Source organism: Typopeltis vanoorti, chromosome 1 (assembly GCF_054136105.1).
Source record: "Typopeltis vanoorti isolate ZY-2024b chromosome 1, IOZ_Tvanoo_1.0, whole genome shotgun sequence".
In the NCBI taxonomy this organism is placed as follows: Eukaryota; Metazoa; Arthropoda; class Arachnida; order Uropygi; family Thelyphonidae; genus Typopeltis; species Typopeltis vanoorti.
Genome location: NC_143549.1, coordinates 53,371,157 through 53,396,790, shown reverse-complemented (window position 1 = coordinate 53,396,790; position 25,634 = coordinate 53,371,157). Strand labels below are relative to the sequence as shown.

General features: G+C 35.2%; 1 protein-coding gene across 5 annotated transcripts in view; it reads right to left on the bottom strand.

Moving 5' to 3' along the window:
* Positions 1–232: 232 nt before the first annotated feature.
* Positions 233–25,634, bottom strand: part of LOC150109983 (uncharacterized) — an 80,024-nt gene continuing 54,622 nt past the window's right edge. For all 5 annotated transcript variants that reach the window (XM_090397469.1, XM_090397479.1, XM_090397498.1 and 2 more), the window contains one exon: positions 233–7,207. In XM_090397469.1, coding sequence (XP_090253595.1) covers positions 1,702–7,128 — 5,427 coding nt within the window. In that variant the 5' untranslated portion in view covers positions 7,129–7,207 and the 3' untranslated portion in view covers positions 233–1,701. The remainder of the gene's footprint in view (positions 7,208–25,634) is intronic.

The following is a 25,634-nucleotide window of genomic DNA, read 5'->3' as shown; positions in this document are numbered from 1 at the left end:
ATTTATTACAGTGTTACTAGAACAGCCTTTTAGATTATGCATATTCTTATGTGTTTTCCTAAATGAACAATAATAAAAAAAAAAATATTCTATTTTGTCCAGTCTGCAGTTATTCGCCATGGACAAGTGAGTGTGCATATTTGTCGAGCTCTGTGTATATCTATTATGGTTTTTAATGAAGCAGTTTTTCTTACTGTCTCTCATACAAAATTTCCTGGCCTAGTCCTTTATGAACACCCACCAATAATGCACACAATTTAATATAAAACATGATTCCCCCCCCCACACACACACTTAATCCAAATAAGATCATATGCTGACATGACTTAATGTCTTAATTATAAAGACTGCTCTGCCATGTGTGTTTGTGTCTCCACAAATTCTTCACTATGAATGCTGACCACCATGTAACCTTAAAGGAAAGAAACTAATGTCAGTATGATATTACTAACAGCATGACCACATGACCTAATGTTAGATATTTTCGAAATAATTCATTAGACAATTTAAGCTAGAATCTTCACCAAACCAAAGGGGAATGCATCAACTTCAAAGAATTATTTTAAATTATGATGGATAAACAAATTTAGTGAATATACTGCATATAAGCAGGTGATTAAGGATTTCAATTGAGGAATTCACAATCAATGAATCGCACATTCCACAGCTGATAATAAACACTGTTATAAGTGTGGAGCACAAAGCAAATTATTAAATCTGATTTCTTCATTTTTTTGTTATGTCTAATTTATTTTCAAGCCAGTTTTGAAGAATTTAACAACAATAAAAAGAAAGTTGAGATCTGAAGAATCATGAAATTTAGACAGTTTCCTGTATAGCAAAGTTTCCATATACTAGAGGGTTTTTTATAATTACTATATGTAAAATCATTTCTTAACGTACTAACCTACTATCTATAGTAAACACATAAACAAGCCACTCATTAGAATGTCAACTCTTAGCTATTTCACTGCTAAAACTTAATAATAGTTTTGATGTAAATTTAACAATATTTACGAAATAATGATATTTGAAATAATAAATATGTCATTTGATTGTGCCAACTTTGAAATGAACTACCTAAAAGATCAACTTTCTTAAAGTATCTTGGAAATACATTTTGTAATAATTTCTTCAATATAAGAGAAAATATATAAAATGTCAATAAGAAACAGACAGGAAAACATTTTCATTCTTCAAACATCATATTTAGCAATTATAGGATATTAATCAATACAAGAGTTAATTTACAAATAAATTTACCTATTCACAGGATTACAGCTAAATGGGCTATTCCAAAACCAAATTCTGAAGTTGTGTGAAAAGCATTGCTGAAATAAGGATTGGTAACATTTACAGCAGACACTTATATGAAATGCTTTTTTGTTGTTCAATTTATTCTGTAAGCAAATCAAATGTACAAATCTAAGATTAAGTCTGAGAAACTACAAAGGAGAAAGTAGCAGAGGATATCAACTCACAATGTTGCTTTTCAAATTCTGAGAATTTGGGTGAATTCTCAAAATGTGAAAATGATTTCTCAGTTTGGCAGCATACTAATTTGGGTATAATGTTCTGCAGTATGTCACCTTATTTTAATATACTATTAGTGCAATGATGGAATACTCAGCCTTTAATAAAAGAATTAATGGAATAGTTTCCAACAAAAACAATTCCACTGTAATTCCATATAAAATCTTATCACCTCTGAGATCTTGTAGTAATCATTTTACACAGCACACCTTTAAAATCATTTAAAATAAGTTTTGGTTGCAAGTTCACTTTCTGAGCCACATACTCTAATGGCAACTTTACTGGAACAGTTGATTCAGCCATATAAATATTAACTGCAATCTTACTTAGGTCAATTGGCTCTTCTTTCATGCCATAAAATGAATATTCTTGACATGATTCTGAAAGAGTGTTAATATCAGCACATTTTCCTGGAATCTCAGGTTCTCTTACCATAAATGAATCACCACATGTTTTTAATATATCTAGTGAATTATTTGCCATATACAATTTATTATCACTTATGTCCATTACTTTAAATTTGGAATTTGCTTTGCTCTTCAATTGTTTAGAATGTCTTGACAGCTGCATTTCATCCTTATATAATTTATGAATCTTGTTTCTAATTTTCATGTCCCTTTTAAATGAGGAATTTTTTGTGCTGGAAAAAGAACTTGATTTCCTTTTCTTTGGCTTTAATGCTATTGCAGATGCTTTGTTTTCTAATTTCCAGTTTCTTTGTAAATAAACCTTTGTATCAATCATAAGTATTTCAGAACTTGGCAAAGCAGATGGAAGATAAGTTGGTAAGTTTACTGAAGAAGGTAATAAAATCATGTCAATTATGCTTTGATCATACAATAAAAGCACACCACTGTCACTTTCTGGATGGCAGCGAGTATGATGTTTCTTTGCACTGCTAGCATGTAAAAATACTGCATCACAAGAACCACAAATAAATCTATGCACATGGTGTTCAGTAATATGATCAATGAACAAAAGCATTTTAAAGCAATAAAATGAACAATATATACAACAAAAATTAAATGCTTGTTCAGTTTGCAGTAATTTTTTATATTCAAGAGTCTTGCACCATTTATGGGCAACTACAAATACTACTAAATTATGAACTTTCTTGATATGATCAAACATTTTTAGTCTGTCATAATTTTTATGGACACAGTAATAACAAATGTAATATTTTTTCATTTTAGGATGAAAGGAAGCACTTTGGTTATCTACTATACATTGGTGTACTGTTTCATTAGAGACACAGCTCTTTTTTTGTGTTACTGCATACCTTTTTCTGAAAGTGTTATTTGTAGCACTAATTAATGACTGAATGTCAGCATCATTTTGTGTGGCTGTAGTCACTTGCAACTGAGCATTGACTTTTTCATCATTTGCAATATGATCTTGAAATTCATGTTTCAAAATGGCACTATAATTATTTCTCAATAATGAACAATATTTACATCTATATTTCATAATAGCAAAGTGACCAATAACATGAGTGTTTAAGTCATTTATTCTATGAGTTACAAAATTACATTTTTTAAGACTACATGGCAAAGTTTCAACATCAGACACACTGTTCTTTCTTCTCAACTGCTTTTCAATGATTTTCCATGCCCAATTTTCAATATATTCTATAGTGATTTTTATAATGTTGAAATCTGCATTACTGTGGTCACTGTGAATATGTTCAAATAACTTCCTAAAATCTGAAAATGGAGCTTCACAATGATTGCACAAATATGGTTTATAGTGACTATGATTAAAAAGATGTGCTTGAATATCAAATACATCAGGATTCTGCCAGCCACATACAGAACAAATGCATGCATTCATATCACGTGACACATGTTTTGCATTCTCACTAATGGGATAAATATTTTGATCATTAGCTTCTATATAACTTTTAATCCATTGTTCAATTTCTTTAGCTGACTGCATTTCACAAGTACTGTAATTATCATGACAACTCAAATGATTTTCAGCTTCTTCCCTGTTAACAAATGTTTTCCTGCATGCACTACATATAAAAGGCTTGTAGTCCAGTTCCTTATAAAGGTGCTGAATAAACTCACCAGTGTTATCAACCTTGGTTTTGTAACCACAGAACACACAATGCAGTATTTTAAATTTACTTCCAGCTGCCTCATACTCAGAAGCTTTATCCTTTTCTATGCAAAGACAGGAAAACGTACTCTGAGAGGAGTGGTGTGTGTCTATGTGAATGATCATTTCAGTTTTAGTTATGGAACATTTATTACAGCTGTCACATTTATATATTTCTTCAATGTTATGCAATAAATATAAATGATGAAGCATATCCTTCAAATCAGGGCATTTCAGTGAACACAGAAAACATATGAAGCAACTTGGCTCAAGTTCAAAACTTTCACAAATTTGTGTACCTTCAGTTTCTGAGCATATTGGATGGGCTACAGATTCAACATTGTCAGGAGTATCTGCTGAGGAGCAGCAATTATAATTTTCACTACAGGAAAATACATTCTGTATTACAAGTTCTGGTCCCAATCCCCTTTCAATACTTTCTTCATTAGATACAGAAGAATGTATTTTATATTCATCTAGGACATTCACTGGATTTGGAATGTTTTCAGGTTGGAGTGATATAAAATGTAAATCGTCAAGTGTAATTTCACTGAACACAGAATCAGGACTTTTATGTTTTAAAGACCTTTCAAAAATTCTGGGTGGCTTATTTGTATGAAAATCTGCCACATGATAAAGAATATCTTCTTTATTGTTACAGCTGTATGGACAGTAGACACAATGAAAGTTATTAAAGCCGTGAGAACGAAAATGTTCAATTAGCGTATCAATATGGAACATTAAATTACACCTAAAACATGGAAATACAATAAAACCATGTTTCAGTACAATATGCTCCTGTAAACTTGCAGGGTTATAGGTATTATACTTACAATCCCTAACAGTACAGTACAATTTGCTTAGTCGAAAATTATTCATCAAGTCTGGATCATCAGCATTATTGGGATGTGTTACTTGGTATTTCAACAATTCAAATGGCATGTCGGAATGTGTTTTGTGCCAGTGTAATCGTAGATGAATTTCGCTGGTGGCACGATAAAAGCAAAAACAGCACTGGTAGATTTGATTTCCATGAATGTCGAGTATATGCTTAACAAGAAGAGCTTTGTTTTCATATTCTTTTGGACAATATACACAGTTCATTTTTTCAGTTGTATGCAAATTAATATGATCCAAAAACCTGTATTGATTATCACAAGAATATGCACAGTGTTTATTTGTGCATTTAAAGAAATGTGCCAGCTTCTCTCTTTTTAACATTTCATTCAATGCTGCCAAAGATTTGAGGTGTTTAAGTCCAAATATTTGTTTAACAGGCATATTGTGAATCTTTGAATAGCTGCTTTTGGATTCATTTGAGTTTCCAGTTAAAGATTTTTGATCAACGGCAGTACTATAAACCAATGATTTGTTTTTTAAACCATCAAGATGACACTGCTTGCTGATTTGCTGGTGTTCATCTTGTTTCACAAATGGACTGTGTGAAGATGAATCATCTGTACTGATGGAATTTATTTTCTGAGCAAGAACTGATAAAGTGTTCGCAGAATCTCTGTGTTCAATTGATAATGCTCTACCTTCAGCAATATAATCATTAAGATCATTTAACAGATCTGTATGGAATAATGACTTTTTTAAAAATATGTTTTCAGGAGCATTTCCTAACGAGTCTTTAATAAAGGATTCAAAAGATTTAGATTTTCTGGCGGTTTCTTTCATGCTTATCAAGTTTTTATCATCATGTTTGGTATTATCTGATATCACTTCATTTCCATTTTCTAATTTTGCATCTGATGGGCAATCTGCAGATAAATATTTGACAATGCATCTTTGTTCTAATGCAGAAGTATTACATCCTACAAAAAGTTGTTTTTTTTGTACTGCTTTTGTGTTTAATTCTGTAACTGTCATATCTTCAGATGGTTTATATGCTGCAGATGAAACTTTATTTTCTAATGTTGGTGTTGATAACTTTTGCTTTAGAATTTCAAAATTGCATGTTCCAGATGAGAGTGATGTTGGTATAGATGAATTCTTGCTTACAATAACAGCAGTTTCAAGCAGGTTATTTAGAACATCTGATGGATTTTGAGACTCTTCTGATACCCTTGGAGTTGCAGGATTTAAGGCCATACAAGATTTAGTCAATGGAGGTTTCCCTGAAAGAAGCAGTGATGAGAATGCTAAAGAAGTATGCTCAGAATTCAAAATGTGGGAAGTTGTAGGAATCTGCTGATTAACTGAGTTTGAAGGCGGTGACTGAACTAAAATAGAACTAGACAAGCTGGCTGTGTCATCTAGTTTTGAAACAATTGAGGATACAGTACCGGTACATGTTTGCTTTAAAAGTTCTGATGGTTTGTAGGTAATAAATGGAGCCTTAGTTGTCAATGGCAATACTGATTTCACTGTAAGATCTAAATCAGCACAAGATCTGGATGAAGTGTCTTCTGAATTAGGTAAAGTGATATATACGACAGAACCATTTTGAGAATAATTTGAAGCTGGAATGGAAATTGAAGCATTAGACTTGTTATTAGTATTGCAAACAACCTTATCAGATGGTGCTAACTGTTTAGATGCACTGCTAATAGTACATGTACTATGTGTATTTGAAATACAAGTTTGTGCAGGAGATGTTTTAGAGCAGCCTGGAACAGCAGTTAGTACAGAATAATCAAAGTGTTGCAGTGCAGGTTCAGAAGAATTAACAGAAGTTTCCACATTTTGTTCTTTGCTAGTCGATACAAAATATTTAGCAGCAGGTAATATGGAAACATCTGCAGACCGTTCAGGATTTGCAACAGAAATATCCAAAGACAAGTTTGGATGAGTGCCACAGATTAAAGGACAACTTTTATCAATATGTCTTACCAAGTCTAATGGTCGAATAAAGTCCTTTCCACAATAAGAGCAGATAACAGATTGACCCGGATTACCACACTGCTTTACATGAATGACAAATGTTTCACGAAAATAGCACTTAAAATTACAATGTTCTGCACCACACTTATAGCGTGACTTTTTTGAACATTTATTTTTTTTAACATGTTTCAGTAACTGCGATAAAAAAACATACTTTTTCCCACATAAATAGCAAAACACACGTTTTCCAGTTGGATGAGTTTTAGTATAATGAGAAATGAAATTTTTTTCATCCAGAGTTATAAATGAACATGCAAAACACTGGAATTGAAGTCGCTTTACTATAGTTGTATCATGATGAATTACTCTAGATGCATCTGCTTTTTGCTTTATTGAACTGAAAATTTCTATTATATTATCATCTTCCTTCTGTAGTGATTTATTTGAATGGTTTGAATTTCTAAGAACTGCATCAGGAAGTTCATTTAAATGATTTGGTTGTAAATTGTTGGCATCCTCACCATCTGATATGTCAATACAATCATATATCAGAAACTGATTCTGTGATGCTGAATTGTCCTTTTCATTGGAACACTGCAGTTGTGGAATTTCTGAAGTGTTCTTGTAAAATACAGGTGGAGATTGATTGAATGATTTAACTGTATCCATGCTCGTTCAACAAAATTACTTTCTTTGGTGTTTATTCACAGAAGAAATGCAGATCTCAAGTGTAATGATTTCCAAAATGCTAAAAATAAAAAAATTAAATATAAAATAAATAAGTAAAATAATAACCACTTAAAATGAAAATACAAACAATTTAAGCTGGCAAATTCTGTAAAAATCATTTGTTATTTCAATTAATCTTTGTATCATTCCATTACTATACTTAAGATGCTATTAATCTAAAAAAAAAAAAAAAAAACAGCAGTAATATGAATCTTTTAAGCAAAAACCATGATATTCACTTTCTATTAAAATACTTATCTAACAAAATATCAGTTTTCCATACAGTTTTCTTTTGCATACAAGAGGTTAAGAGGCTTAAACAACGAAAAAACATACACAACACTTGTGGTTTCTTCAGTCTATTACAATAACTTCAAACATTAGTTTAATGCTAATGTATTTTTATTTTTATTCTTTTATAAAAAAAAAATAAAAAATAGGAATATATGTACACATGACTACACAAAATAAAAGACAAAACTGAGGTTAAAATCAAATCTTTATTAGTAGACTTGCACGGTGATCCGAATGCATTTTTGGAAATTATGGAGACAACTACCGTGTTTGAATAAAAACTTTAGTTTACTATTACTAAAATTTTACAATTCGACGTTTCGACCTTTATGTCAAGGTCATCTTCTGGAGCGTACAAATATACACAGGAAACAAGCTATACTACAATCATACTGGTTCGTTAAAGACACTGACTAACCGCTACCACAATTGTTGGCCTGACCTCTGGTGGAAAAAAAAAAAAAAAAAAAAAAAAAAATTATATATCAACGCTAAAGTCCTATTATTTGTGTTGTCTACTATATACAGGGTGTTCGGGATAAATTTGACAGTTTCGTAAGGAAAAAGAAAATCTTCTTTGTATCTATTAAATTTAATGAATTGACAAAAAAACATTACAGGCAGAGTTAATTACAATACTATCAACAAGATTTACTCAAAATAACCACCATTAGCATCGATCACAGCTTCAATTCTGCTTCGGAACCTCGAATAAGCTGATGCTACAGTCTCCCTGGGAAGGGCCGCAAAAACTGTTTTAATTTTATCCATTAACTGGGCTTTTGTATTACTGGAAGTGCGATTGGTGTCTTTTTCAACTGCGCCCCATACAAAATAATCCATGGGGTTAAGGTCTGGGGAGTTTGGAGGCCAAACATTTGGACTGGTGAAGTCGTAGAAATTTTCAGACAACCATTTTTGACTTTTCCCAGAGGTGTGGCAAGGGGCCGAATCCTGCTGCCATACATACGGCCTACCATTGGCTACCCTTGTTATCCAGGGCTTGACTACAGTTAGCAACTCCACGAACAAAGCCCGAATTCCAATGCCAGGGTTCTTCAACACCTGTTCCTGCAGATTTGCGAGGAATTCTGCTGTACGAACGCAATCAGATCGTCTGCTAGGGATCTTTCTTCTTGCTACATCCTCGTAGTCACCATTGCAAGTCTCCAGTTCATGCCTGATTGTTTTTACTGTATTCAGGGAGCATTGGGCAGCAGTCGTAATATCCTTATTTTGATGGCGGGCACGAATCATCATGATACAAGTTATTCTCTTCCATGATTCAGGTGGGTTCCAGCTATCCATCCTTTCTGACATCTTGTATATGAATGAAGAAGGGTCCAAACTTTTAAATGAAGAGAAGTGTGTGTTAATACATGTAACTTACGGAAAAATATAATTAATTATAAATATGTCAAATTTATCCCGAACACCCTGTACATATATTAACTTTATATTAACATCATTCCAGCCAGTTGGAGTGGAATGGTTTCTAATAATAAAGCAGATTGGCTAGAGTCCTGACTTGTGTTGAATCTTTCAAATTAGGTTGGCTGAATGTGTGCCATCCAGATCCTTGGAATTTTCATACCATCTTTATTGTTGATCTTTGGGTGGTTTATCAGGATTTCGCAGGATTCTTTAAATTTTCTTTCGTACCATGTTTTTGTACGGTGTAAGAAGCAGGTGCTTTTCCAGTTGATTTGGTGTAAGGTGTTGAGTGCGTGGTCTGAGAGGCCTGCTTCACCATAATGGTTATATTTAATGTGTTCTTTTTTGCGTATAGAGATTGTCCGTCCTGTTTCACCAATGTACGGTAAGTTACAGGTGCAGCGGATGCAATAGACTCCAGGATGTGCTAATGGGAGGAGAGGGTCCTTAGAGGAGCTGAATATGGTTTTAAGTTTAGCGGGTGGTTTAAAGGTGGCATTAAGGTTATAATGTTGTAGGATTCTGTTGATTTTTTCTGATAACCCTTTAATGTATGGGATGGCTATGGTTTTACTGTAGTCTAGATTCGTTTTTGTTGTGATTTTATAGAGTATTTTATTGACAGTATTTTTGTTATAGCCATTGTTTATGAATGTGTCACTAATGATTTTTAGTTCTTGTTTCAGGGCCTGCTGGTTAGAGCAAATAGTTGTGGCTCTGTTTTTAAGGGTGTTTATGACTCCATATTTTTGTGCTGGGTGGTGATGTGAATTCGCATGTATGTATTGGCCCGTGTGTGTCGGTTTTCGGTAGACCGTGAAGGATAGATTGCCTGAAGGAAGACGTGTAACTAGTGTGTCTAGGAACGGGAGCGAATTTTGGTTTTCGATTTCGATGGTAAATTGTATGCATTCGTGTTGTTTGTTTAGGTGGCTGAGGAATGTGTTTAGCGTTTGTCGACCGTGCGGCCAGATCGCGAACACGTCGTCAACGTATCTGAGCCAGATTATCGGTCAAAGCGTGGCGGAATCAAGAGCCCTTTGCTCAAAGGTTTCCATGTAGAAGTTCGCGATTGGGGGGGATAATGGTGAGCCCATGGCCGTACCTTCCTTTTGTAGGTAAAATTTGTTTTGCCACACGAAGTAACCGGACTTTAGTACGTGGGTAAAGAGGGCCGTAATGTCGGGTGGAAATTTGTTCTGTAGTAGGAGAATTGTGTCATTGATGGGGACATTAGTGAAAAGGGCAGAAACGTCAAAACTGACTAATAAGTCGTCTTTGTCGAGTGTTATGTTTTTGATTATGTTTATAAAGTGTTGTGTGTTTTTTACGTAGGAGGGGGAATGACCTACCAACTCCTTGAGTGTTGCCGCTAATTTCTTAGCTAGGTGGTAATTGGGACTGTCTATTCCTTCCACTATTGGTCGAAGGGGCACATTTGTTTGTATATTTTCGGAACCCCATATATTCTGGGGGGGGGCGGGCGTAGTGGGGTTTGAGTTTTTTAACTGTGTCTGGTGGCCAAGAAGTGACGGACTTTAATAGTTTTTCTGTTTTGTCCTTTATCCTCTTTGTTGGGTTATAATTTACCATTTTATATGTGTTGTTATCGGCTACTAGTTGGTTCATTTGCAGTATGTATGTTGACCTGTCAAGGACAACAGTGGCACTGCCTTTGTCAGCTTTCGTTATTATTATGTTTTGTTTGGCTTTTAACGATTTAATTGCTGCTAATTCTGTTTTAGTCAGGTTATTCTGTATGGTTTTCTTGGTATTTAGGACATTACTGGTTTCTAGTCGTATTTTGTCTGCTATGTTGTTAGGTAGGGATCTGATGCCTCTTTCAATGTGGTAGATAAAATCTAATTTGTTTACCTTTTTAGGCGCTATTGCGTAGTTCAGTCCTTTATTCAGCAGCGTGAGTTTGCCGTTGTTCAGGGTGTGGCTTGATAAGTTAATCACATGGTTCTTGCTTGTCGGTGGTTGGTCGCTCCTTGTCTCCCTTGTTTGTTGTTCATTGTTGTTTCTCAGGGAGGAAGTCCTCTGATCGGCCGCCATATTTTGCCGTTGTTTCAACCTGTGGAATTTTTTCTCGAGTTTTTCTTTGTTCTTTTCCAGGGTATGCTTGGCCGAATTGTCAGTAATTCTTTCAAGTGTTTGTAGAATGTCTTGGTTAACATAGTTCAATAGTTCTAATTGTAATTCAGAAACTAGATTTTGTGTTGTAGCTAGGTTTCGGCGGGCTGTTTGGATCTGTTCTCTAAGCATTGCTTTTTCTGTGCGGTTATAGATACGAAGTGCCTTAGCGGACGTAAATTTCTTTTTTAGCCTGATGCAGATCGGAATGAGGTTATTGTCTCTGCATCTCTTTAAAAAGGCCAGCCGATTGATCAGAAGAGAAAAGGGTAGCGGTTAGTCAGTGTCTTTAACGAACCAGTATGATTGTAGTATAGCGTGTTTCCTGTGTATATTTGTACGCTCCAGAAGATGACCTTGACATAAAGGTCGAAACGTCGAATTGTAAAATTTTAGTAATAGTAAACTAAAGTTTTTATTCAAACACGGTAGTTGTCTCCATAATTTCCAAAAATGCATTCGGATCACCGTGCAAGCCCAAAAGAAAGGATTCAGATCATCCATGGAAATGATACCCACAAGCGCTGCAATCGCTATGGTAAGCTAAAGATTCGTATTTCTCTTCTGATCAATGGGCTGGCCTTTTTAAAGAGATGCAGAGACAATAACCTCATTCCGATCTGCATCAGGCTAAAAAAGAAATTTACGTCTGCTAAGGCACTTCGTATCTATGACCGCACAGAAAAAGCAATGCTTAGAGAACAGATCCAAACAACCCGCCGAAACCTAGCTACAACACAAAATCTAGTTTCTGAATTACAATTAGAACTATCGAACTATGTTAACCAAGACATTCTACAAACACTTGAAAGAATTACTGACAATTCGGCCAAGCATACCTTGGAAAAGAACAAAGAAAAACTCGAGAAAAAATTCCACAGGTTGAAACAACGGCAAAATATGGCGGCCGATCAGAGGACTTCCTCCCCGAGAAACAACAATGAACAACAAACAAGGGAGACAAGGAGCGACCAACCACCGACAAGCAAGAACCATGTGATTAACTTATCAAGCCACACCCTGAACAACGGCAAACTCACGCTGCTGAATAAAGGACTGAACTACGCAATAGCGCCTAAAAAGGTAAACAAATTAGATTTTATCTACCACATTGAAAGAGGCATCAGATCCCTACCTAACAACATAGCAGACAAAATACGACTAGAAACCAGTAATGTCCTAAATACCAAGAAAACCATACAGAATAACCTGACTAAAACAGAATTAGCAGCAATTAAATCGTTAAAAGCCAAACAAAACATAATAATAACGAAAGCTGATAAAGGCAGTGCCACTGTTGTCCTTGACAGGTCAACATACATACTGCAAATGAACCAACTAGTAGCCGATAACAACACATATAAAATGGTAAATTATAACCCAACAAAGAGGATAAAGGACAAAACAGAAAAACTATTAAAGTCCGTCACTTCTTGGCCACCAGACACAGTTAAAAAACTCAAACCCCACTACGCCCCCCCCCCCCAGAATATATGGGGTTCCGAAAATACACAAACAAAATGTGCCCCTTCGACCAATAGTGGAAGGAATAGACAGTCCCAATTACCACCTAGCCAAGAAATTAGAGGCAACACTGAAGGAGTTGGTAGGTCATTCCCCCTCCTAAGTAAAAAACACACAACACTTTATAAACATAATCAAAAACATAACACTCGACAAAGACGACTTATTAGTCAGTTTTGACGTTTCTGCCCTTTTCACTAATGTCCCCATCAATGACACAATTCTCCTACTACAGAACAAATTTCCGCCCGACATTACGGCCCTCTTTACCCACATACTAAAGTCTGGTTACTTCGTGTGGCAAAACAAATTTTACCTACAAAACGAAGGTACGGCCATGGGCTCACCATTATCCCCCCAATCGCGAACTTCTACATGGAAACCTTTGAGCAAAGGGCTCTTGATTCCGCCCTGCTTCGACCGACAATCTGGCTCAGATACGTTGACGACGTGTTCGCGATCTGGCCGCACGGTCGACAAACGCTAAACACATTCCTCAGCCACCTAAACAAACAACACGAACGCATACAATTTACCATCGAAATCGAAAACCAAAATTCCCTCCCGTTCCTAGACACACTAGTTACACGTCTTCCTTCAGGCAATCTATCCTTCACGGCCTACCGAAAACCGACACACACGGGCCAATACATACATGCGAATTCATATCACCACCCAGCACAAAAATATGGAGTCATAAACACCCTTAAAAACAGAGCCACAACTATTTGCTCTAACCAGCAGGCCCTGAAACAAGAACTAAAAATCATTAGTGACACATTCATAAACAATGGCTATAACAAATATACTGTCAATAAAATACTCTATAAAATCACAACAAAAACGAATCTAGACTACAGTAAAACCATAGCCATCCCATACATTAAAGGGTTATCAGAAAAAATCAACAGAATCCTACAACATTATAACCTTAATGCCACCTTTAAACCACCCACTAAACTTAAAACCATATTCAGCTCCTCTAAGGACCCTCTCCTCCCATTAGCACATCCTGGAGTCTATTGCATCCGCTGCACCTGTAACTTACCGTACATTGGTGAAACAGGACGGACAATCCCTATACGCAAAAAAGAACACATTAGACACATTAAATATAACCATTATGGTGAAGCAGGTCTCTCAGACCACGCACTCACCTGATAAACCACCCAAACATCAACAATAAAGATGGTATGAAAATTCCAAGGATCTGGATGGCACACATTCAGCCAACCTAATTTGAAAGATTCAACACAAGTCAGGACTCTAGCCAATCTGCTTTATTATTAGAAACCATTCCACTCCAACTGGCTGGAATGATGTTAATATAAAATTAATGTATGTATATAGTAGACAACACAAATAATAGGACTTTAGCGTTGATATATAATTTTTTTTTTTTTCCCCACCAGAGGTCAGGCCGACAATTGTGGTAGCGATTAGTCAGTGTCTTTAACGAACCAGTATGATTGTAGTATAGCTTGTTTCCTGTGTATATTTGTACGCTCCAGAAGATGACCTTGACATAAAGGTCTAATTGTAAAATTTTAGTAATAGTAAACTAAAGTTTTTATTCAAACACGGTAGTTGTCTCCATAATTTCCAAAAATGCTTTATTAGTAGAACTTTTCATGCAGTACTATTGCAATATCCTGAACATCCCTGAAAATGCATATCTAGAACTTGATTAGCTGAAGTTTTGTCCATATACCACAGGCACTAACAGTTTACAATGCACCACAAGTGCTGTAGTAAGGTAATAAACAACCAATGAATTGTTATAGTAAAAACTAGGAAAGATTAGCAGATTGAAGCAATACTATTTACTATAAGGGAAATAAATATAGACCATAAGACCTGTTAATGTTAAGACAATGCAATGTTTTGCAACTTTTTTTCCTCCCTGATGCTATTCGATAAAGAGTCTTACCTTATGTGGAAGATGTATTTTTCCAAATTATCCTGTTTTCAGTAGTCCAAGGACAGTATTTATTATAGTTTATGCATGTTCTATGCTTCTCATGACAAAGAGTGGCAGATTGTCCAAAATAAAATAGATCACAAGAGCAAGGAATCTGGTGGTGTCCATAGTCTTTAGGTGAAGAAAAAATAAACATTTTCAGAACAGGAGGAAATGCTACATCAATGATGAGCTGCTTGAGAATTCCAGCAATGCATTTTCCATATTCGTTTGACATGTGGAATGCAAGCAATTCCTTCTTGACCAGAAGAAGAAGAAGGAATGATGTAACTATTGAATGGTTTATTGATAAAAAGCTCACTGAAGCTTTTTTTTTGTTGTTTAATAACTCAAGTGATTTATTGACTATCACATCACCTTCAAAAATAAACTGTCATAGCACTTTCGAATTTATTTATTTTTGTGAAGTTATATTTTAAGTTCGTTATTTTTTTTTATATTTTTTTTTGTACTAACAATGGCTGTGATACATAGGGATCCCAGACGTCCTGTATTTTACGGATGTTTTACGAAATTCATTCTTCAGAAAAGTATTGCAAGACTGATTGATTAATAAGAACATTGTCTGGTGAGAAGAGCATTACTGTATTAACAATCTATTTTGTATCTATAATAGTAAGTAAAAAATCATTTGAAGGCAACTTAAAGTGGCTTAATGAAAATATGCAGCCTAACAATTGGATTTACTATTTGTTTACTTATACTTAGTAAAATGTGTGCATAGTAAGCCTTACCACGTACACACTTGGAAAGTTAGAATCATTTTGAATCATTTTGTAAGACTGGCATTTGATGGATGCACATACTAAACTTTCACCCTCAGTCATAAGTGTCCCATATTTTTTTCCAATGTATCTGGGATCCCTAGTGTAGATACATGAGTGTAAATTCTGATTTACGCTCACGCATAGACCTACACATTTTACCATGTAGGCATTCAGAACTGAAATCCTAAGGAATAGGTTGGTTACTCCTTATTCTTGGAGGTATCCGATGTCTGTAGAAGCGTTTGTTCACGGGGCTGGTTTGTCTGTTTGCAGAAGGAAATACCCTGTGGTCCACGCCAAAGACTGGCTAACTTGGCTATCTCTGAGAAAGATCCTAAGCTTTTCACGTCAGCGACGGAATCGAACGCAGGACAGTCCTTTCCCAGGCATATGGCTGCAAAATACATAGCCACTTGGCTAACAGCATGGACGTGTAAATTCTACAAATCAAAATTTAATTTTAAATAAGTCTTCCATCTTTTTTTCTGATGAGTTCTTTAATAGTAATATATTACTATGATTATAAATTTGTTATTAAATATATATATTAAAGCTATTTAATGACTAGAAGCCAAGAGATACTAAAGTAGAAAAAACTATTATTTGAATGCACAACTAGTTTTGTCTTCTTAGATTTCATTAGGTGCATAACATGAAAACAGAAATACAAAAATATACTTTACACAAATTCCGCATAAGATGATACTCTTTATTTAATAGCATTAAAAAAAAAAAGTTGCAAAACATTGCACTGCTCTAACATTAACAGGTCTGATGGCCTACATTTATTTCCCCTTATGAAAAATTCAATCTGCATTTTCCCTAGTTTTTACTAGAGGAATTCATTGGTTGTTCATTATGTTATTACAGTTCTTGTGGTGCTTTGTTAACTGCTTGTGCCTGTGAAACATGGGCAAAATTTCTGCTAATCATCAAGTTCTGTTTAAAATATAAATTCAAATAAACATTGTAGAATGTATTATTGCAGATGTAGCTTTTATCTAACAACATATAAAATGTATAAGATAGAATATCCTTGGAGTAATCATTATTATTATTATTACAATTTTTGCATGACTAAGGGAGTTAATCAATTTGGCAAGTGAAAAAAAAGTAATAACATAAAATTCAGTCTTCAAATTATTTTTTTATTACAGAAAAACTTCATTATCATAAATTTTTTATTAAAGATTTTTTGCAAAAATGAATAACTGTTCTGTTACTGTTACAATTATTAGTTTGTTTAAATTGATTCATCAGCAACATAAACGATGTCTTCTTCTTCGTCAGCTGTATTTGAGGTCCTTGTCATGTTGATTTGTTCTTAAGTTTTTATAATAATCACGTTTAATAGGAGGAATGAATTTCAACAGGTCGATCATATCTTTCCTCTTTACACAGTTTACCTGTAGGATATAACAAAGGCTGGTCTACATTTTTCAGACCTAGTAGTCTACCTGCTACAGATTTTCTTATATTAATGGCATGAAATTCTGAATCTTTGTTCAAGTCATATTTGAATTGTATGATGTGGGGTTTCAACCTTTCTAATTTTATCCAGTGCATTTTAAGCCAATTCACTGGTAATCCTGTAACTGTTACTTTTCTGTTAATGATAGAATTTTCTAAAGGATCGATTTGTTGAGAAAAAATCTTGACGAGTCATTTGAACCACATTAAATGGTGCTTTCTTTTTACTGGTTTTGTTTACACTGTACCAATCATCTGGTGAAAAAATGTTTTCAGTTTTTTTCGCATGTGACTAGATAATGGCAAAATTTGAACCATTAGGCAAATAACTATGTCACTTACCAAAAATTTCATTTCAATTGACTCAGCTATTATTTCTGTACTTTGAACAAATTTCAATAAACTTAAGACAGTTCTGATATTTCTATTTTGTCTGGTACACGAATCTGAATAGGTTATTATTTTTTCATACTTTTTAGCATAAGTCTTTATATACTTTATTAGGCATGATGAAATTTCCTGAGACCCGCAAAAGCCTTCAGTTTCTGGGCAAACAAACATGTGGCTTATATTTTTATTAAAATCGTAGCAACCTAAATTATAAACACAAATTTCGCTTATGATAAGCTACCGATGTAGTAAATTTAGAAAAGGCTAAAGCTTTTTCTAAGTTGAAAGAAAATACAAAAATTTCTTCAGATGCTGCCATTCCATCTGCAGCCATATGACTACAAGCCTGTTCAGCCTCTTGTGAGTGTCCTTTTCAAGTTTTGTCATCCGAATTCCCTCACTATACAAAGACTGAATTTTTATTTGCAAATAATCACAAGTTTGGCATGTATCTTTAGACGGTTGCTTGAAATGTAAATTAAATTTAGTGGAGAATACCTAGTAAATAATATTTTTTATTCAGCGGTACCATATCGTCATCTTCACATTGTGCAATGTACAGTTTGTACATTTTCTTAATATTTAGGTCTGGATTTAAATATTTTTGTCTTGGATTGTGAGCTCTTGTGTAGTGACTAGTGTAGGCTGGAAATGAGTATATGTTTTATAACATGTGTGTCATCGATTTTATTGCCTGGAACATGGCGACTGCGACGATCAATCAAAGACGAAACTTGTTCTTTACAACAACAGTTGTATATTCGTCAGTCACTTATCTGATAAGTATCCTTAAAATATTTTTTGCAAACATAAATATCATTTTTTCGGCTATTTCAAAAATAACATGTGAAAGAACATGATCTTGGCATTTTACTGTAATCCTTTGGGTGCCTTCTTTTTATTTCGTTAACTTTAATATAACCTCTTAAAAAATATTTTGCTCAAGTTGACTGTCTAAATTATAAAATGCCTCCATGGCAGGTTCTCTTTCATCTTAAGTAATTTTTTCATTGCACTTCTGACGGCATCGACATATTACATCTACAAATGTTTTTGAAGGTATCAAATTTCCCCTTCTATTTCTGTATTCCAAACCTTTTATTCTTCTATGCTTTTGAACATTTCGAGCCCATTTATCAGGATTACAACTTCTTTTCCACCCAATCGAATTATTTGTTGTAATGTTTTCACTGCTACAATCAGATGATGAATCCGAAGAAATATATAAACGTTTTCTTCTGCCAAGCTTTCTGCTAATAAATCGTATTGAAGAACCATCAGATCCATCATTTTCCACATCCAAATAATTATTATTAATCTCATCCATCTTGATATTATAATGGTATAATTTTTCTTTTTTCTAAAAACAACTGACACAAAAATTCACAAGTACTTACTTCTGCAGCAGTTAGACTGTAACTGATTAATTATTTTACTTTTTTGTGATGAGACAGCACTAAACAATTTACCATTATCATCAAGTACTTGCTTCTGCATTTGAATTGCATTATTGCAATGATTTACATTAGAGTATGGAGTTAATTAGATTGACTTCTGAAATAAATTATTTATTATTCGGTGGCCAACAGAAATTTTGTCATTTAGTGGTGTTAATCCTTATTATTAGGGAAATAATCAAGTGCTTTGAGACTAAAATTTAAAAAAATTCAAAAAGTGGAGTTAATCGATTTGACTTGTGAATGGCTCAAATCCCAACATCATGGCAGTACTACATGAAAAACTCTACTAATAAAGATTAAATTTAACCTAAGCTTTCTGTTTTATTCTGTGTAATATTATACATACATCCCTATTTTAAAAAAGAATAAAAATAAAACTACATTAGCATTAAGTATTAACTTTTTTTTGCTTATTTCATGTTATGCACTCAATGAAGTTTTTAAAGATGAAACTAGTTTTTTTTTTTTTTTCTATTTTGGTATCTCTCAGCATCTAGTCATTAAATTTCTTTATGTCATAGAATCGTATAAATCCACTGAATAAAAAAAAATATATACGAGGACTCTTGAACAATGTGGGGGGTTAGTGGAGCCAACCCCCCACATTACTGATAATTTAGAGACTTATATATATACTCTAAAGAATGCAGAGAAACAACTAGGCCTGCAATGTATCCTCTTAGCAGCCTATTAACAATTATTCTTGGACATCACCAGTTTATAAAAATAAGAGAGAGACTCCTCCTGCAGTGTTTATAAATCATTAAGTTAGCCAATGAAATAAGTAACTGCAGAAACTGGTAGAAAGCACCAATAATGTCTGAAGGAACATTAACATCACAGGACTTTCATACTCAGAAGATTCATTGCAGGAGGTCAATTTCACATCATTTCTTAATCTTATTCACAATCTGCACTCTCATTATCCTTTCAAGACAACAAATTGTGTAAACTGACCATGCTTCAAGCAAAAAAAAAAAAAACCCTCCTCCCACCCTCTTATCACTCCCTTACACAAAAGCTAGGGATGACCCCCCCCACCCCTGAAAAACTTCCTGGTCCATTCAGTAAATATCATTATGAAGGTTAAACATTAAAATCATAGTACAAAAGTACATAACACTACAGCTGTGGGATTCAACATGATATTGGCTCACATTTTAAGAGAATGTACAAGGAAACTGGCAATGCCAATTGCAAAAGTATATCATCCAAGTGAAGATACTGTTATGACAGAGGCTGATGTGAAAACAGATATTGAAGAATTGGAGGTAATCATTACACTGCAGAATCTGAATGCAAATACAACTGTGGAAATGGATGGGATATCTGCTCGCATATTAAGAGAATGTGCAGGGGAACAACTGGGAATGCCTTTGACTTGGATGTTCAACTTTAATCCCAGTTCTGGCTAAGTCCCAAGAGAGTGGAAGGAGGGCAAAATAATTCCTTTGCATAATGGAGGTTTTAAGACTGTGGTAACAAATTATGGATACCAATCAGTATCTCAGTATTGGTGGTTAAATTACTGGAAAAAAAGAGAATTCAGAAATTGGTGAATAATAATATAATACTCTATGAGGAGCAGCATGGCTTTGCCAAGGATCAGTCATGTTTTGCAATTTACTAACTTTTATAATAGATTGTTCTTTAAAAGAAATTTATACCATGAAAGATTTCTAAAAGAATCCTTTTTATAATAGAGTGACAGCTGAATTGGATAAAGGGAATCGCTAAATGGCAATATGTTAGATTTTGCAAAGGTGCTTTTGACAGGATACCACATGGAACTTTACTGCACAAACTGCAAATGGGGATGGATATGAAACTGGTGATATGGATATGAAACTGGTGATATGGATAAGAGAGTGGCTGATAGACATATACCAAAAAGTAGTACACAAAAGAGCAGAAACAGGAGAAGGAAGGTGAATAGTAGTGTGCTACATGGCTCTATGGTTGAACATTTACTGTTTAATTTCTGTCATGAAAGGTTTCTTTTATTTAACACGAAAAACACGAGGTAGTTGAAACATATGGCCTTAAAAATTGTATGACTTATTCCTTTGTGTTAATTAAATAATGATCCTTTTTATAATAGAGTGAGAGTTGAGTTGCACATAAATGATACAGGAAATAACTTGAAGAGATATTCATTTGTTTGCTTATAATACAAAGTTAGGCAGGGCAACAGTTAATCAAGGTGGAGCTTGAAAGATGATTTGAATAGGTTGACAGTATGAGCAAAACATAATGGATGTCAATTTAATGCAGAAAGGTGTCAAGTTATACATTTTAGGATACAAATAAAAGCTGTGTACCACTCTGATGGAACTGTACTCCAGGAAATTAACAAAGCCAGGAATTTGGAAGTAGTAGCAGTAGTAGATAGAGAGTTGAAGTTTAGTGGGCATATTGCTAAAGTAGCCAGGGTAGCTCACAGGATCATTGGTTATTGAAGATCTCTGCTAACAGGCAGAGATAAGGGAGTTATTATTCCTCTTTTTAAACCCTTGTTACAACCACATCTGGATTACTGCACTCAGGTCTGGTCAACCTGGATTTCTTGGGAATGAGGTAGAGGATCCAGAGGTGCGTGACCAAGAAAGTGAGTGGTCTGTAGAATGCAGTAGCATTCCAAGACTGGGGATATGAGGACAGACCAAGGGTTTGTGGATTGTAGAAGTTGGTTGATAGGAGAGAAAAAAAAAAGGGGGGGGATATGATAGAAAACATTTGAGTCGCTTAAAGGATTTTGATGATTGATGTAGGGGGAATGTTTCAGCAGTTGGCTAAATGGGGCAGAACAAGTGATCATCCCTGGAAGTTAGGTAAGGTAAGAGTTGGTTACCAAGGCATAAGAACTAACTTTTTGCTAGAGTTGTGAGTGAAGTTTTGAGTGCTTTGTCTGTAATGATTTTCAAGAAGCAGTTCAATAGATATATGTTGACAGTTTGGGTCTCTGATAATAAGTCTTAGAACTCCATGGAGATAATTTGCAATAATAATAATAATAATAATAATAATAATAATAATAACAGTACTCCTTTTTTTCAATCTATAGATTATGTGTCCCAAACTGATTGTCAAAGAAAACATTCCACAGTTCTCATTTCTACATCTCATCTTCAAATTCCTGACAAGATCAGAGAGAGATAATTTAAGATTATTTAGATAATGTAATTATCTAAGTTGTCCAGTAAATACTTCTGAACAACTTAAATAATTGCAATAATCATTATACTCCTTTGTTTCATATCACAACATGAAGAGCTTGACACCAAAGATGAAGTCACTTGACATGTCCCTCTAAACCATCTGCACCATCTCTCCACACTAGACCACTGCAGCAATGTGAATGCAACTTAAAAAACACACACTGATAATTAAAATCAATTCATAAATAAGAAATATAACATAATTACAATTTGAATCATTATGGGCAGCATGGCTCAGTGAAGGGCTAGTTGTGCCTTAATTTACTAACTTTTTTAACAGAGTGATAGCAGAGTTGGATAAAAGGATTTTTATCTGGTCCCCACATGAAAGGCCACAAGACCTATAGCACTTAGTGCCATGTGTGGGCAAAAGGAATAGAAAAAAAAAAGGAGTCTAATATAAAACCAGATATAAATATGAGGGTTGTTGAATGACAGATACGAAAAAACCATATATGAGCAGAATACATATGTCACAAAGCTCTGTGGTTGGACCATTACTGTTTAATTTGTATAAATAATACAGAAAATTATTTGAAATATGGTATTCAATTGTTTGCTAATGATTCACTGTTTAGTAGGTAAAAGTTAATCATGTACTTAGCTAAGCCATAAATACTCTTACAACTTGAACAGTACATAAATCGTTAATCTATCAGAAAATTATTTACAGTTCTAGCAAATACAAACCAAATGTATAACATGCATATAACAGCACTTAATGTTCAAAATGTCCTCCTTTTGCTTTCATGAAAGCCCGAGGTCTGTGAGGACACATATCAATGATGACACACACACACAACATCCAACGGAAACACCACTGCTCACTCCAAATCCAACTTCAGGCTGGAGATGCTGGGGCGTCATTTCTTGCAGGTTACTCTCTCAAGCTCTGACCATAATTTGAAGTCCAATGGACTAAGATTTGGACTTCCAGACAGCCAATCAGATGGTGATATGTGGTCAGGCACATTTGCCTCTAGCCACTGTTGTGCCAGTTCTCGCCTTGTTTGCAGGGCTGAGTTCTGTTGGAAGGTCCATTGCCTACTGTGAAACAAGTTATTGTTCAAGGGCCTTTCCACAGATTCCAGAATGGTGTTTAGATGCACTCTTGTGGAGGTTGAACATTTCCCCCTGATATGCCATTCCCCACGAAACAATCGCTGGCATGGGGGTGATGACCTCTTCAACTATCCATAATGATGAGTTGTTTAACCTCCAAAATGATTGGGCATATACCCAATCATTTTGGAGGTTAAACAACTCTTCACAGTTGAGAAGATGAAAATCTTCTCATCTGTGAAGAGGATATCTCCATGTCTGTTTTTCGTATATTGCCGGAGAAATGCCCGATTTTATCACCCTCTGCTGCAAAAGTTGTGGTGTTCAGAAGTGTCCGGTAGAATGATGATAAGATCTCTCTCTCTCCTCAGGTCACCAGTCAGTACATGCGACATCATTCTCTGTGAAACATTCATCTCTCACGACATCACTTTCTGCATTCTCACAGGATTACAGCAGAGGCATGCCTTCACAGCCCTCACAAGCTGTTATGTCCTAACATAGCATGATCGACCTGTTCTCTGGTAACCAGATTAGGTTTTTTGTATTGTTATAATGGTTAATAGTCCAATACAGAAACATCCAACTGATCATAGGTGTTTTCAGCATGTTGAAAATAACAGGTGGCTGCATTCACTTGTGAATGCTATTAAAGCTACATGGTTCTTATAATCTCCCACTGCATGTTAACCCATACAGCTAGACAACACGCATAAAGATTTTTCTCTCATACGGTGGTACGTGATTGGAATGGATTGCCATTGGATGTTGTGAGTGCAAGCAGTGTGAATGAAGTATGACAGCTGGTGCGTGTAGTATGTGGCCTCCCTCGATGAATCGTGACTCCCTGGAGGTCTCTCTCTCTTAATAATAATAATTATACATGTCTGTAAGGATGTGAAGTCATTAGCCTCCATATACAAGTAGCCCAGTCGTGAAGTGACTTCAGGCGCAAACACCTGTTTGTTTACACTTGGATGAATCCAGGAATATAATTTCTTGTCTTTTATAATCTATTTTGTACCCAAGCGAAAATACTTTCTGCAGTTTGTGGTTAGGATTCATATAATAAACAAAATAGCATGGACGCCTGCTATGATTCTTTTAGTAGAGGATCTGAGTCCACACAGTTTAACTTTGAATTTCTGGTTTTTCAGATAAAAGTCAATGAGTTTAGTGAGGTATAATGGAAAGTTGGCTGTTATCAATTTCTAAATGAGGCCTTTGTGCCACACTTTATCAAAGACTTTTGCTACATCAAGAAAGATTGCTCCTGTATGTTGCCTCCAATTAAATCCTGTTGTTATGTACTCTATTAATCTGTGGGCCTGCTGATTTGTGTTGTGATCTATATTAAATCCAAATTGTTCTTTAGGGAAAAGGCTGTTTTTGTTCATGTCATCTTGCAGATGGTTAAGAATTATTTTTCCCAGGAATGATAGAAGCCTGATGGGTCTATAATTCTGAGGGAACTGAGGTGCTTTCCCCGGTTTGTGTACGAGGATTATATCTGCCTGTTTCCAGCGACTGAGGAAATAATTGAGCCTGAACATTGCATTTATAATGGTTACCAGATGCATAACTGTTTTATGAGGGAGCGGCTTTATAGTTTTGTTGGTAATTTCGTCAGGTCCTGGGGCCTTTTTGTTGTTGAGTTTCTTGATGATTGTATATGCTTCCTTAAGCGCACAGCGATTATGCCGGTGGATTTTTTGAATGAAAAGAAAATCTGCATGCATGTAGTTAGGACTACATTGTAACTCCAGGGCATCCACGAAAGCTTCTGCTTTCTCATCATCTCTGTAACCCATGCCTCTTTCTCCGTGAACTGGCTGTATGTTGGAGCAATCCGGAAGGCTTTAGCCATTTTCCAGAGCGAGTTATCCTCGGCTTTTAGGGCACGCAGCTTTCTTTCCCACTGCTGGTTGCTGGTTCCTATGATCTTTGAGCACATTGCAAACTAAATTTGTTGTCCTATTTAGCTCTTGTTGATCATGGGGGGATAATGTTTTGTGATAACGGCATCTGATTCTGATTTTATTTGGATTGGAAGCAGGTTGGCTTGAGTTGGGGTAGTAATGGTGGAGGCTGCTGCTAAGCCATCATGCATTGTACTTTCTAGATTACTGACCACTGTATCTATTTCTTCAGGGGAAGAGATAGTCGGAACGGAGCTTATAAGAATGTGGAGAGCAATATTGAACTTTGTGAAATTTGTACAGGTCTGACTGGGGATGAGTTCTGCATCCCCACCTAGGCTTAGTAGTACCAGGTTGTGGTCAGAACTAAGATCATTAATCACCTGTAATCGAAATTGATGCGAGATGTTCTTGAATATGGCTATATCCAACACATCAGGTCTGCCTTGCAGTCCACAGTGCGTTGGTTCAACTAGACCTGCAAGGACGATGTTTCTTAGCATAGTGAAGCTGTAGAGAGTCATCCCATTATTATTAAAACTTTTCCATAAGGAATGCTTTGAGTTCAGATCTCCCACCACAACTGTTGGTTCATTAGTATCTAGTAACTGAGAGAGATCGGAAGTGAGGAAAGGTTTGCCAGGAGGATTGTAAACTGTGTATAGCTTTAGGCTATCTGCATTGTTAGTATGGATTTCAATTCCAGTTTCTTCCAGATTTGTGGTTGTGGTCTTCTTAATCTCATTGTATCAGATGTCTTTCTTACCAAAAATAACTGTGCTGCCTCCTCT